We start from the raw sequence: 16,047 nt of genomic DNA, 5'->3' as shown, positions 1-16,047 counted from the left end.
CATCTATAAGAAGGTTGATAGACACAATTCTTCTCCCCTTCCTTCCCTCCTAGCAGCCAGTCAGTCACATGAAAATCCTACTCTGAGATAGGAACAACTGTGGTTTGAGTGACTGACAAATAGAGGAGCCCTGGATTCTTCTCACCAGAGGTGCTTCCATCTGATATTTGGGAATGTTCCCTATCTACTGTACCATAACCTACCTTACTTAACTGCGCCCCTTGAACCTCTGTGTCTCATTTTGGAGAGACTGGCATAGCTAGTGTGGGGAGGGGTGGGTGGGGCTTCTGCCAGCCCCACAGTGTGCACCTGGATCTAGATCTAGCCCATTTTTTCTAGTTTACATTAACTTGGATTTCTATTCCATCAACAGTGAACTACCAAAAATAGATAATATATATTTATTAAGAACATCCTTAGCTTTTTCATCTTCTTCACTATTCCACTATCACCCTTGATAGAGGCTTAAATTGCAGTCAACTAGTCTTTCAAGAGCCTGGACGTTGTACTTCTAGCAGAACGGATTAATGTACCAGATTGTTGGAGAAAGCAATCATCAACACATCTTTGCTCTTGCTGTAAACCCTTGTACACTAATCTGAACTAGTAAACGCTATTGCAAAATATCCACAAATCATTACCAAAAAGCTATAGTATTTTCCAAAAATACCATTGGAAAGACCAACTGGGGCAATGTCACTGTAAAAGTGGGGCAGGGGAGATAAAGCATAAGGGTATACTTGTTTCACTACCTTATTTCAGATCCACAGAACCCTGATCAAACCATTCTAATGTAAACTAAAAATCCTAATATTATTCAAACACCAAGTGACCAACAAGAACATCATGGACTACTTAAGATTTACTGCATAAATATAAAATAAGCAGATGGTTGTTTTAAGAACTATACACTCACCTTCCTCTCACAATATTTTCTTGAAGGAGTTCATGGATAATATTCTCAATATTTGAAACATTCACTTTATTGATGAGACCATTGATGGATTTCTTCAGTGCTTCCCAACTCATCCTTTGATATGCCAAACTGCATGCCAAATATTACAGATTAATTTATGGACTAAAATAGCCAAACAGTTAAAAATGTATTTCTTAGTCAGCTTGAGCACTTAAAATATTCTAGAACTTCTTTTGTTAGTTTCCTGTACATACTGCATAAAAGTACATGTACCTGCCTCTTCGAACATTTTATAAGAACAATTTACCTGCAGAAGAGTTAGCACACTGAACAAGTACAATGTCAATAAATGTCACTGATAACATTGATTTGTGACTTGCCTTTTGCCAACCCCAACCCGTAAAAGAAACCCATTACCATGAGAGAACCAAGAGAGACCATTTTGATCTCCAGCTGCCTGTTATCCAAGATGCTTTATATATGGTTGGCAATGCCTTTGGACAAATCTGGGCCTTCCCAATCTAAGTTAAGCAAATGGCTCTATTCATGTGTGGGAATGTCCTGAAAACCATTGAGCAACTCAAGGACAACAAATCTGAGCATCATAAATTTGCCTTTGGATGATCCCACAACTTCAGAATGAAACCCTACTGCAGAAATCTTCTAAAGGCTTTGGACTTTAGGGGCCACATCACCACAGTTTCAAGGCAATGGTTCCCAATCTCAAGTCCTCAGATCTTAAAGGATTTCAACAACCAAAGGTCCCAGCCACCACTGGTCAGGGGCTCTTGAATGTGCTGTCCAACATATGGAGTCCAAAGGCTGAGAAATACTTAGGCAAGATTTCTCTCTAGCAGTCCTGCCAACCTGTAGCAGTATTCCCATGCCATGCCATATCACACCACACCAAACCCATTCTCCTGTAATAACAGTTCAAAACTCTTTCCTCTAAGGTGAGGGCTTTTGGAATGGCAATTTTCACTAAGTATTTGTGCTTAGTAGTTTAAAAAAAAATTTTTTTTATTACAGTTGTTTAATAGTCTGTTTATCTTGGATATGAAAGATATTTACAGCTGCCACACCTATTTTTATCAGTGATTTGTGCCTGCATCATCCGAAGCTTTGCTGGAGGGATGTATGCACCCCCGGTACGGGTGAGAATTGGATCCACTTCTTCTTTCTTCTTCTTTGGAGCGGGTTCATCATGGGAAAGAGAGCTCTGCAGTGCTGATCTTTCTGCTGCATTTTTTCTGTCAGGTGAAGGAGACTTCCGGTGTTTTCTCCTATCAGATTCCCTCTCCCTTTCCTGTCTTTCTCTCCCCCTAAAGGCATAAAAACAATTACAATTATTACAATATTTGCAATATTACTTCAAAAGCAAAGTAATCAAATTGAAAATAGTCCAAAATAAAACAGGAACAAAGTATAACCCCCCCCCAAAAAAAAAATTAATGGGAAAATATACCCTAAGGATTATGAGGTGAATCATTCAGTTACACACAGAATGTTCCAAGCTGCTAACATGGCGGATGAAAAGCAACTGAAGAAATCTATCTGAAGAGTGCTTGGACTTGTGTGCTGAGGCAGGAGAGGCATGATTCTCACCAAAAACAGCCCAGCTCTAGAATGATCCAAATAGGGGTTCTGTGCAAATACCAAACCCCATTTGTATGACTTCACAGTGATCAAGAAGAAAAATAATACAAATACATTCTATTTGCATCCTCCTTTTTCCAAGAGCTGGGATGCAAGGTAGCACCAATGTAGTTTAAAACAGTTCCAATGAAAACACAATAAATTATACATATAAAATACAAATTTATATTATTAAAGCACAAAATTCATTTGAAATCTTTTACAACTATCCATGAATAATAAATAAAATAAATATTTAGAAGTCCCGAAGATTCATTTTAAAACCACTGACTTCATCAGGCAGTCATTAAGGGTGGCGTGCTTAAGAGAAAGGTCTTTGTCTAGCAATGGAAGGATAACAAGGAGGGGTACAGCCTAACATCTCTTGGAAGGAGGCTCCATAAGAGGTTCTTCTTGCATGTCCTCAGATAAACACACTGCCAACAGATGACATCAGATTGAACCCAACCAAACAGAATATAAACTAAACAAAGGAACTTGCTAAAAGCAAGGCACCACAATCATTAACTAGTTCACCAGTTCTTGTCACTCACCTGGATTCCATATATTTGTCACCGTAACGCCCCTTTGCTGAATGCTCTCGGTCAGATCTGCTGTGCTCTGAATGACCTCTGCCTTGAGGTGATCGGGATCTCCCATGTTCTGCATACCTAAATGGAGAGCCATGCTTTATAATATTTAGTTCAAAAAAAGAACTTTCACATACCTTAGAAACGGCAAATGTTGGAAATTATGTTATGGTGCTAAATCACCAGTATTTCCATCACATTTGTTGTTGTTGTTTCTGACTTATGGCGACACTAACATGAATCTATTGCAGGATTTGGTAAGAGGGGGCTTGCCATTGCCATCCATTGAGGCAGAGAGAGTATGACATCCAGTGGTTTTCCATGGCCAAGCCTGGATTCGAACCCTGGTTTCCAGTCATAATCCAATGCTCAAACTACTACACCACACTGGCTCTATTCTGCCACACACCTATCATTTCTATGCTTCTTTTTTTGTCCATAGTATCTGAAACTGAGGGCAGTGTCTTATGGTGCAAAAACCAGGAAAAGAGGGAAGAAAGGTTAAGCCATTTAGAAGTCAAGCACTGGAACTTTTGTGTTCCATGTATCAACTTGAGCCACTACCTGGCTCTTCTGTGCCACCACCCAGTCCACTCCTCCTTACTCTCTGTAGTGCTACCTAAGTCTAGCATCAGACACAGGCATAGTCAGCAAGTCTGTTAGTGAGAACATTTTGAAAGAATGACATCCACAAACTGGTACAAATCTCTAACACACTTCAAAATTTATTATCCATGTTTTCTCTTATGGATTAAACAAAACATGTTAACTTTTCCATGATAAGTATTGGACAACCTGGTATCCATATATTCAGCATACAAACACATACATAGAAACAATAGGACCGTTGAGTCAAGTCACTCTCCTTTGGCAAGGTATTTTTTGAAATAGATAGAAATAATTGTAATAAAAGAGATCTAGAGAAAAAATAAGATTGGGAAAAGTAGAGAGGTAATGCCACAATGTATTCATTTATTGTGCTTTTTTGGTTTCTGCCTTTTTAAATTTTAATTTGAAATTTAATGTCATTGTTTATTATTTGTAAAATTAATGTAAAATGAAATTTTAGAATCATAAAATCATAGAACTGTAGAGTAGGAAGAGACCAAAAGGGCCATCCAGTCCAACCCCCTGCCATGCAGGAAATCTCAATCAAAGCATCCTCGACAGCTGGCCATCCAGCCTCTGTTTAAAGACTTACAATGAAGAAGACTTCACTACACTCTGAGGAAGGAGTGTGTTCCACTGTCGAACAGCCCTTACTGTCAGGAAGTTCCTCCTAATGTAGAGGTGGAATTAATATTAATTTTAAAAATTAATATTAAAAAATCTAGCATATTTTACTGCACACCTGAATGTTGCACACTTAATATGATGTGCTGAAGAGAGGCTCTAGGCATGACCAGCTAGATACTTAGAATCCCTTCTCAGGCCTTCCCACTCAACCTAATGAGTTTGAATACAGGAGCACTGTGCATGGCCCTCCTCACTCCTCACAGGTAGAAATCTGAAACACTTGATAGGACTTCAGCTCAGTGTCTGAGCAGACATCTCAATGCAGGCTGTGGTTCAATGAGTGACAGCCTTAAATGAAAACAGCTTTCTACCACAGCACATATAAAGTTCACGTATATCTTTATGTGCATCTGTCGGATACCTGAGGTTGCAAAGTCAGTGTTCTTGTCACCTCCAGGAAGTGAAGTGACTGATGAATCTGGATCTCCCTCTGTTCATCTCGTCAATATGGAGAACAAATATGGATATATGCAGCAGTAGTAGTCATTTTCAACTTATGACAAACCTAACAGGCAAGTGTGGTGTAGTGGCCTGAGCATTGGACTCTGACTGACTATATGACTATGATTTTGGAGAGCATGCTTTGAATCCCCAACAGGCCATGGAAACCTACTGGGCGACTCTGGGCAAGTCACACTCTGTCTCAGAGGATGGCAATGGCAAATCCATTCTGAAGAAACTTGACAATAAAACCGTGTGATGGGTCCATTTTAAGGTTGCTGTAAATCTAAAATGACTTGAAGGCAAAATAACACACACAGAGAGCAGCAAACAAACATCTTGCTACTGCTTTAATTGGTTCTTTAGATCAGAGCGACAGAAGTGTGGTTTCTACAGACACACCATGCCATTTACCTTCTCTCCACAACTGATCTGCCTCTTGGGAGAACACTTAAGTTTTCACTTTTGCACACAAAACAAATATGATATCCATTCCCAAAAAAGTGTACTACCCTCAAACCAGCATTGTTTTATTTATGTACAGCGCTGTGTAAACTTACAGCGCTTTATAAATAAAGGTTAATAATAATAATAATTGTTCCATGAAATACACCCAACAGAGTACTGTTATTATTAAAATTTAATTAGATGGGGTAACATGTAAAAAGAAAAAGAAAAACCTTTACCTGTCTTCTGGAGATGAACTTCTCTGTCGAAGATTGTTAGCTTCTCTCCTTTCATAACTTGAACTAGACTTTAAATACAATAGTATTAAAATGTCAGAAAATCAATTTAAAGTTAAAGCACAAAACACCAGCCAGAATTCAATAGTACATGACTTCTGTGTATCCTGAAACTTCTTCACTTCATGCCTTTGCACACCCAAGAAAGCTGCTCATCAGGTGTGCAGAGTGAAATGGAGCTGGACCTGATGTTCGATAAAAATAGTGCAATCAGGAATGAAAAATGCCAGTCCCTCTTACCATTCACTGAGTCACTTTCCACTCATACAGAGGCCTCTGGATTCTACACCATGGATGGGGAACATACAGCCCTTTAGATTTTGCTGGATTCCACTTCCCATCATCCCATACCACTAGTTATACTGACTAGGACTCATGGGAGCAGCTGTCCAACAACTGGAGGGCCACTTATTCCCTAGCCTTCTACCACATGTGCTTAAAGAAAGTCATGTACATAAGACACAACATTACCAACCCCTACAGTTAATACTTTCTACATGATGACTATGCATCACTATGATTTCAAACATATAAATGTTATATGAACATAACTGCATCATGAACAGGCTGGTTATACATCTCCAACAGACACCCTTTTCTCAATTGCACACACAAGAAACGACCAACATCTTAGTTCTGCTTTATATCACATTTAAAATACCCATTGCATTAAGCAAAGACCCTTGTGGTCTCTTCCAACTCTATGATTCTATGACCCTGCTTTGCTCCAAGTCATATGGGATCTGTGCTTTTAGGGCATTTAGGCTATGCTACCAGTACATAATGACAATTATTCTAATTTGGTGTGAGCCTCTGTGTACTCTATGCCAGGGTGGAAAACAGCAACCCTTGGGTCACATGCAGCCCCTCAAGATGGGTTTGAGACTCCCAACCCCAATATCTCTCCTTTTTGCAAAAAGTAAGAGCAGGAAGAGTTGTCTTCTGGTTTACTTCCTGATGATGAAGAAAGGTTTCCCAAGGGGCCTAAAGCAGCCTAGGGAAGCCCCAAAACATGGCCAAATTGTTCCCACAATCCTCTAGGTTTGTTTCTTTTTTAATGGGGGTGGGAGTGGGAAAACGTTGCAACCAAGGTTCAAATGAGCCGTGCCAAACTCCAGAAGTGTCCCACAGAAACCAAAAAAAAAAAAAATAATACTTTCCTTACCAGTGGGCAGCATTGGCTGCACTGCAGCCAAACAAAAGTCCAAACTTTGTACAGTGCTTCAAAAAAAAGTATAGCACCTGCCTATCTGGTTGCTCTTCGTATTCTGATCTCAAACTGTTTATGGCTCCCAGGATAATGTGAATAAGTAAGTAAACGGCAGCATTTAATACTTCTCCTTCACCATCACTCCACATTCTCTCCATGGCAATACAGAGAAGCACGTAGGACCCACTCACTCCTTTGCCCTATCCCCCTGCATTTTGTTTTCAAAAGGGCTCATAAACATTCTATCAAACTAAGACAGCCTGACAACCCTCAACATCCCTGAGCCAGCACAGACTGTGTCTTTTCTAAATATCTGAAATACTATGTTTTTTTTAAAAAACTTACATCATCTGTGTCACTCCACTCTCATTTTCTTCCTCTTAATCCACTTCAAGATCTGAATTAATAATGCACAGTGTGCCAGAAATCAATCTGAAGTATTTGTTTTCTTCCAGCCAAAAGAGTTCATCGTAAATCATACATAAAAAATTATCTAAATTTTCTTTTTAAAAAATATTGGGAGAGAAAACCATACAAACTGATGCAACACACGTCTCCTATTAATCAGCACCAGCACCTGACAAGAGTTTTCTCAGTCAAAAATCAAAATTATTTTCTTGGCAATCAATTATTCAGTCTGCCTAAACATAAGCATTTAGAAACTCAAAAAGTTACATCACCAAAATTTGCAATGCTGTTTGCAAAGAGCATATAAAAATGTGTACACTTGAAAAAGCAAACAAAATTGCACACATCACACACACAAAAATACATGTATTTTTTAAAGTCCACAAGAAATTTTTTAAAAAAAATTTGTTTGGAAAAGGGAAAACATTTTAAAATACTAGAAAAATGCATGCATTTTGAGAAATTTTTACCTAAGAACTATAAACTGCAGTCAGCCTTTCGTATCCATGATTCAGCCACCCACAGCTTGAAAATACTTTTTAAAATCCTGAAAGCATACCTTGATTTGCCATTTTATATATGGGACAACATTTTACTATACCATTTATATATAGTGGCAATTGACCATCCACGATTTGGTATCCACTGGGGTAGTGGTTCTGGAACCAACCCTCAGCCGATATGAAGGGCCCACAGTACAAATGGGGGAAGAAATCGCACTCTGATGTGCAAAGGAGACAAGGATGAACTAACACTGGGAAATGAGTACCAAAACAAAACTGAGACTAACAGATTTTCTAATTCCTAGTTCTTATCAGTGTTAAGAACTGCCACCAGATGAGACACAGATCATTCCCAAGCATGCCCATACCTTTTAAACTAAAAGTGTCTTTTTAAAAAGAGATTGCTAAACATCACTTGTGAACCATATGCAATCAGGAAAACATTCAAAGGCCCGGCACATTACGGGCCCTTTGTGACATGCTCATCACGTGCTAGGTTGCCTGGGGGCGGAGCGTCCACACTCCCCGCACCCTAGCATTTGATGAGGGAGTAACAATGGCGGTGCCCTGTATTACATTGGGCCTCCGTTATTAACTTAGCGCCACACGGCACCGCATGGCGCTTACGTACCAGTGCGCCAGTGGCACACTTGTTACGCCACCGCCGCAGCTTTAAAGAACCCGCTTTTTGTGGGTTCTTTTTTCGCTGGCGGGAAGCTGTCGGTTGGTGGTTGCGGCTTCCCTCCGGAGAAAAAACAGGTGCCAGGAGGCTGCCCTTTTGGGTGGTCTGTACTGCGCCAAACTTACACTCGGCCTCCAGAGTTCTCCAAGACAAACAATTCCTTCTCCCCACTGGTCTCACACACTCCAACTTCACCTTGCAAAGCCTACCTTTGCAGCAAGCACCCTAGCTTTTTTAGTGGATTTTTTTTAGCTGAACACACCAATAGTAACCATGACACACAATTATTACTATGGACAAAAACCTAGAGGCAATCAATTTTGGTACAGTGAAGAGAACAGTTTCACCTAAACAGTTCTACTAAATGTTAAGTGAGCCTTGGTAACCACTGGGGTTTGGTTCCAGGACCCCCCCATGTATACCAAAATCCGTACGATGCTCAAGTCAATTAATATGGTGTGCATCGTAAAATGGTGTTCCTTAAATAAAATGGCAAAAATCAAGTTTGCCTTTTGGAATTGATTTTTTTAAAAAAAAATCAAGCCATGGTGGTTGAATGTGTGGATACAGAAAGCTGAGTATTATAATATTTCTATAACAAAAAAGCAAACAACTTAATAGGTCTAGGTCTCTGACTAACCCAGGCACTTTTCAGAAACTTAAAGGCACTGCCTGTTTCCAGCGTAAACAGGAATGGATAGGATGCAGCAAAAAACTCACAAAACCAAAAGGCTCCTCTACCTGGAAGAGGCTTTGAACTAGTTGAGCTTTTCTGCTGTCTGAACCAGGAAAGAAGCAATCTTTGCAGATTCCTACATCTTCGCCGTCTCTATATTTCCTTGGAAGGGATCGGAATTCTCCAAAAACAGTGGAGAACATAATGCTGGGGACTGTAGGACCGAACTGGAAACACTACACCATTTTTCTGGAAGAGGAAGTGTTCTCAGTGATTCTACTTGATGATGCCCCTACTATCTGAACCCCCATCCAACCTTCTCTAAAACCAGATGCTGTTGCCTTAAGTCCTGGATCTGGTAAAGGTGAGATCTTAATATAGTTAATATGATACTGCTCATATAACAATCTCTGTCATGGCCAAGATGTGTGGTGTGGAGTCAGTGCCTCCGTGCATGTCTGCCAATGATATCATGGTTAATTTGGCTTCTTAGAAGAGGACTGGGAAAAAGAAGCAGCAGAAAAGAAGAAACCAGAATAGGTAATGGGAAAACAAGCTTGTTGAATTGCGCAGCACATTTTTGTGGTATATGGTAAAATCAGAAGAAAACCAAAGTACACCATTTCATGGCAGGCAAGTTGGTTTGTGTGCACTTAATATCCCAAACATTCTATGGCCTGTTGAAACTTTTATTCTTTCTTTTTCTCTTTGGACTGGCAACCATTATGACTGAGCCGACATTTATTAGTTTATTTATGAGTTACACTTCAGCACAGGGTACAGCAGCTCTCCAGATGTTGGAATGCAAAAACCACCCTCAGTCCCAGCACTTGCAGTCCTGCACCTGGAGGACCAGAATTTGGTCATCTCTGCAGACTAACATCGGAGGGCCACCTCTGCATTAGTTTCAGACATCTAGCTGAGGACATGCAGTTGAAAACAAAACAATATAATATGTGATCATATATACTAAGCACAAAAGAATATTCAAAGATGGGGGAGGGGGAATAAAGGGCATTCTTGAGGTCCACTAACCCCAATGAGATCCTCCTTACATTCCCTCCTGTCCCAAAGTATTCAAACAGAGTCAGGACTGACTCCCCGTCACAGCTGAGAGTCCCTTTTCCTGCTTGCCCCCCTCAACATGCCATGTAGTGGCCAGGGACAGCCAACAAGGGAATCAATGCTGGCTGTTCCAACAGCTGGTACACAACAATGGGCCCAAACAGACAGGCCAAATAAGCTGCTTTGGGTCACTTTGGAGGTATGCTGTTTAAATGCTGCATGGTCTAAGAGGCCGGAAGCCGCGCTAAAGCACGCTCCAGTGCTAAGGACTGGAGTGAAGCTTTGGCGCAGCTTCTGGCCTCTCGATGCTGTGTCATTTAAACAGCAACCTCCAAAATGACCCAAAGCAGCTTTTTTTTGCTCCGTCTGTTTGGGCCCAATGATTCCATCTTCCATGATTTAAGAAGTTCTCCCCATCAGTTCCTTGAAAGAATGCCCGCACTGTGCACCTGCTTTCAGAAGTACAGCTAGCCATGATCCTCCTCACTTGAGACAACCCCCTTCCTCCCCGGTACTTCATGGTTGTTTGTGGGGCGGGGGCAACACTGTGTTCCTTGCTGAAACTGTAGTGATTCATTATTTGTGATATCCACCCAACCTGCCTGCAACACACAACCAACAGAGCATGGGAGGAAGTGGGACAGAGCCAAATGAGGCTCACCCATCTCCCTGTTCTTCTACCTGATAGTGGTGATCTTCCCTGCTCCAGCTGACCCTCTCCCTTGTCACTAATGGGACCAATCCACCCCCCTTCCACCAGTCACTCAGAGCTGTATTTGAGGAGGATGAACACTGCTGCTGTCCGGGTGGACCATTTTCTTCCCCTGTAGTAATGTGTTTAACGAACACCACCACTGAAACACGCAATATAGAGGACCACTGATTAAATAGTCAGTCTCTCCTGAAGGACCAAATAATTTAAAACTGCAGAGATTCTCTATAAAACCAGTTGAATTTTAGCGGCAACTCTCAGCCACTGCCATATCCATTAAACTGTTTATAGCTGTTAAAAAGGGGGATATTAACCTGGTAATACAGATCTGTGTCTGCCCATTTCCAGCCTTGTAATAAACAGAGGGAAATGTTTATTTCATCTCAAGTCTGGACGTTCCCAGCGCATGTCCAAAGGAGGGCAGCCAAAAATGGTGAAGGGTCTGGAAACCATGCCTTTGAGAGACTTAGGGACCTGGTAGGTTTAGCCTGCGAGAAGAGATGGCTAAAAGACAATGATAAGATAATAATAATTTTATATATGATTATGTGTCAGCTGTTTCTATGTGCTGTATTTTACTTGCTAATTTCATAATTATTCTATCGTTTTTACGCCTTGGCCAGGATTTAATGTTTTGAACTTATTGTTTCTGTAAAGGGCCATGCACGTTTATGGACCTATACAAATAGATGATGCATGATGATGATGATGATGTGATGATGATGATAGCAGCCCTGCTTTAAGTATTTGCAGGGGTGTCTACTGAGGATGGAGTAAGCTGTTTTCTGCTGCTCCAAAGAACAAGACACAGCGCAATGGATTCAAATTCCACGAAAAGAGATTCCACCTCCTCTTTTGGAGTCCTTGAATAGAGGCTGATGGCCATCTGTCAGGGGTGCTTTGACTGTATTCTCTCGCCATGGCAGAAGGGGGTTGGAATGGATGCCCTTGAGGGTGTCTTCCAATTTTTGGTTCTAAATTGTGGGCCTCAACTGGTGCCCTTTAGGGCTTTGGACTCCAGCCCCAGAATCCAGCTATTGGCCAGCATGGCTGAGGCTTCTGGGAGCTGACGTCCAAAAATCCCTTAACGGGCACCTTTTGGTACCCCCTCCCTCTCTGCTGGAGTGGCCGTTCACTCAACTGGACCGTTAATAAGAGGGCGGGGCCTCTGGGACGGGGGCAGCTGTTAGGGCCACGGACACTCGAACAAAACCTCTCCTCTTCTCTTCAGCTGATTGGTCGAAAGCAGAATCCTCCTCCCCCCTCCCGTCCTTTCGAAGGAGAGCCCCCGAGATTCTAAGGGAGGGCCGCGAAGCGATAGTTTCAGCTTCCCTTTCCCCGCAACTTACCTCTAGCTCCGCCGTGTCCCCACTTATCTCTCTCTCTCTTGCGCGCGCCTGGACGCTACTTCCGCCTCCTCGCTCTCCCAATCGGTGGCGGCGTAGAGGCGGGACTTCCGCCAGGATACTTTTATGTATTTACTTCCTTCTTTCTCTCTCTCTGCCTTGTTTTCCATTAGACCAGAGCGACAATTGAGGAAGAGAGGGGAGGCGCCAGAGGCTATGACGTCACCAGGACAGCCGACGTTAGGGCTCCGTCCCAATACAACCCGGCGTTCTCCGCGCGTTGCTGTTGTCACGTGACCAAGCATATTTTATTCACACTGGGCTGCCTACAACTCCCAAGATGCCTCCAGCCGGGAGCCATTTTAGGGGTAGTCTCTGGTGTGGTGGTGGTTGGGGGGAAGGAAGTGCTGCAGTCTAAGTTCGTGCTTCCTTAGCCGTCGCGCGACGTTGGGCCTTTTTAAAACAGAAATGAATTTCGTCGTTTTTGTTTGGCGTCCTTTCCCTTCGCTCTCAGGTGGCAGAGGAGGACGAGGCGCCTCAAAATAGAGACACCTTCAAGGGAAACGGGGGACACCGACCAGTGTAACAGCTCAAAAACACTGAACACATGTTCAATTCCTGCTCCTCAGCCATGGCTCACAGTGGAGGGCTTGTGGAATCCCTCCTGGGCGGAGGAAGACAGGAACGTTAGGAGAGAGGCCCTCCTTCGTGCGCCAGGTCCCAACCTGACTAGGGCTTTGATGTAATTGACCAGTGCGTCACCCAAAAGAGAGTCCCCACCCAGTATGCGGCCTTAGGCTGCGCCCACACTGCAGAAATAATCCAGTTTCAATCACTTTCAGTGCCGTGGCTCCATCCTATGGGTTCCTGGATTTGAGTTTGTTGTGGCACCAGAGCTTGTTGACAGGGAAGACTAAATGTCTCACAAAACTACAGTTTTCAGAATTCCATAGCACTGAGCCATGGCATTTAAAGTGGTGCCAAACCGGATTATTTCTGCAGTGGGGATGCGCCTTACTTTAAATGTTGGGAGAATTAGAGGTTTGCAAGAGCCTAGGTCTCCCTTTAGGACCATTTGCCACCTCCATGTACCAGAAAAACCTGAGGAGGGTTCAGATTACTTTCCCCTAGAGACCAAGGAGTGATTGAAAAGGAAACAGTTTATTCAGCTGCAGAGGCCCCAGGAGGAAATACACTCATCCCTCCATATTTGCTGCTTTGATCATTCACTGAATTGATTAATATGTTATCTCTAGGAAAATCTAGGTCCTCCTCCAGTTCAACTCTGTGGGCAACTTTAACTAAAAGTCGCACTGAAGACCTAGAGATTCCTAGAGAGGATACTCTACTAGCATTATAGCTCCTTTAGTGCACTTCTATGGTCAGTGCTGTCGGACATGCCACAGAGTTGCATTGGAGGAGCTAGAGATTCCTAGAGAGGTGTCCTCTCAGGTAAAAACATGGTGTTTTGTTATTTGTGTTTTCCATATTCACAGGGTCTTGTGCCCCTAACCCCAGCGAATATGGAGGGAAAGTATACATCCAAATTTCTGGGAGCACTGATTTCAAAATGAACCAAACTTCTATCAGTACTTTGAACAAAGAAAACTACAAATTAACATTCCATTGTTACCTATGAATTTAAACACACACACCCCTTCACCCTTATTTGATGGTCATTCATACATCTGTCCTGCATTTCACTACCCCTCATGATACCCATCATCAAACTATTGTCTATATGTTTTTTCTTTTACTCTCTCCAACCGTCCTGTATTATTACATTCTTTTGTTTTGGATAATAGCTTAAAGCAGGGACCAGTTCAGGGCCTTGCATTCCAGAGCCAAGGATCTGACATGACCTGTGTCCATCATCCGCGGCAACCCTTGCTCTCCCTACATTTCAGTTACTATTTGAGCATAGTAAAATTCCTACTTAAATCTACCCTCTACAAGAACTCCAGGCTTGGGTTAACGAAGAGGGTTTTGTTTAGAAAGACGCAGGATGCAGTCACACACAACATTCACAGAGACACCGCATTTGGGCTAACTGAAAGGACTATGAAACCGGGATAGCAGATTTTGAGGTGTTTCAAACAAGGCTGCATTACAAAAAATCTCTTCGCGATCCAATCAATGTATCAGTTCAGCTGCGGAGCGTGGTTCACACGACATTTGCCCCGATCACATTTTCTTGCTGCAAAATAAAATAAAATAAACCTACTTATAGTTCACACTGACGATGAATCAATTCAAATAAATCCACTGCAGCTGGCCAACCAAAGGGCAAATTTAAATCAGTTCCGATCCACATCTGGTTCACATTGCGTGGAATTGGTTTGCATCCAAAAAGACGCGGGGAAAAAATCTGTCAAACAATACGCAGGTTAAATGGGTCTAGCGCATGCCCCTCCCTCTCCGAATCACTTCAGTGATTCAGTTCAAATGCGAAACCATGCTCATTTAAACCAGTTCAACCCAATTTGCAATCCGGTTTAAATGATGTGTGGGAATGTGACCTTAATCAATTGTTCACAGATTAGACCAGTCACAGTACGCATAAAGTTGTCTGAAGTGGAGTGGAGTGGAGTGGAGTGTGGTACAGTTTTACATGGAGCAGAGCCTGAGACACAACTGTATGCCTTATGTGACTAGGTCTTTGAGATATATTTCTAACAAGCCTCTGGGAATGTGCCATCCTGAAAGGTAACAAAGACTTGAGTCTTTCCCAAGAATTGGCAATGGGATTCTGGACCGGCTGGTGGCTTTAATTTCATGGTCAAAAACATGATTGGATCAGGACAACCCTGGTGTGACTGGACAGGATCAGGTGCTGGGGAAAATGGCAGGGGTAAGCAAAGAAGTTGGTTTACTGCTTTGGTGCAAGGAGATCCCTTTTCTCGGGGTGCAAGAGGAAATGCAGAAGACTTGGAGAAAGGAAGGAGCAGTTAGTAGCTTTGATTGTATTATTACCTGGATCATTCACATGCCTCAGGTCTCACTCCTTTTCTCTTGGGAACTGACCTAGTGTTCCTAAAGGTAACTGTGACATCTCAAAATATTTTGGCTCCAAATATGAATGAAACATGGGGACCCCAAGTCCACAGAGGAGTGTACAGGGTGACTAACACTGGCACTTTGAATAGAGAGAGAAAGTATTGGCAAATTTCTTAGCATGGTGTTCCGTGGTTTTTTTAGATTGACTTTAGTACCATTTTCCACTTTGAAGTCAATGACTAAAAGGTTGTTGCCGTGGTTAAATGCTGGTACTGCAGCCACAACATTGTAAGTTTGATCCTAGAGGAGGGCTCCAAGGTCCACTCAGCCTTCCCTCCTTTTGTAGGTTGGTAAAATGTGTGCCCAGCTTGTTGGGGTAATGGCTTACAGACTGTAAACCATTTAGGGAGTGCTAGCTCACTGATAAGTGGTATAGAAGTGTACTTGCTATTGCTATTCCTAACCACAGTGCGGGGGGATAAAAAATCCCGCTCAAAACCTCAAAATATCAGATGAAGTGAATATGAGAAGCTGTAGGAATGTAAGGTAAGACATAAAATACAGTGGGGTCCACTTGGGTTGGGTTCCAGGATTCCCTGTGGATACCGAATCCATGGCGCTCCACTCCCATTATTACAGTGGGGTAATAAAATGGTGTCCCTTGTATAAAAAGGCAAAGTCAAGTTTGCTTTTTGGATATATTTTTTTTTAAATTCAAGCGATGATGGATGTTATATTTGTGTGGTTGCCGACCCTGGTATGGAAAGCATACATGGCGTGGTCCAGACTGGTGTGTGCACCAGCCTGGCCACATACTACCGTGCGTG

The 16,047-nt window shown here is 42.3% G+C and overlaps 1 protein-coding gene across 1 annotated transcript in view; it reads right to left on the bottom strand.

The window, feature by feature from the left end:
• CWC22 (CWC22 spliceosome associated protein homolog) overlaps window positions 1-6,989 on the bottom strand; it is a 36,933-nt gene extending 29,944 nt beyond the window's left edge. The window contains exons 1-5 of the mRNA XM_042458348.1: window positions 6,864-6,989; window positions 5,565-5,632; window positions 3,106-3,222; window positions 1,999-2,238; window positions 917-1,045 (exon numbers count right to left, since the gene is read on the bottom strand). Of these exons, the coding sequence (XP_042314282.1) occupies window positions 917-1,045; window positions 1,999-2,238; window positions 3,106-3,222; window positions 5,565-5,632; window positions 6,864-6,989 (680 nt within the window). The remainder of the gene's footprint in view (window positions 1-916; window positions 1,046-1,998; window positions 2,239-3,105; window positions 3,223-5,564; window positions 5,633-6,863) is intronic.
• Window positions 6,990-16,047: the final 9,058 nt, after the last annotated feature.

Source organism: Sceloporus undulatus, chromosome 1, assembly GCF_019175285.1.
Source record: "Sceloporus undulatus isolate JIND9_A2432 ecotype Alabama chromosome 1, SceUnd_v1.1, whole genome shotgun sequence".
Taxonomy (NCBI): Eukaryota; Metazoa; Chordata; class Lepidosauria; order Squamata; family Phrynosomatidae; genus Sceloporus; species Sceloporus undulatus.
This window is presented reverse-complemented; position numbering and strand designations above follow the sequence as displayed.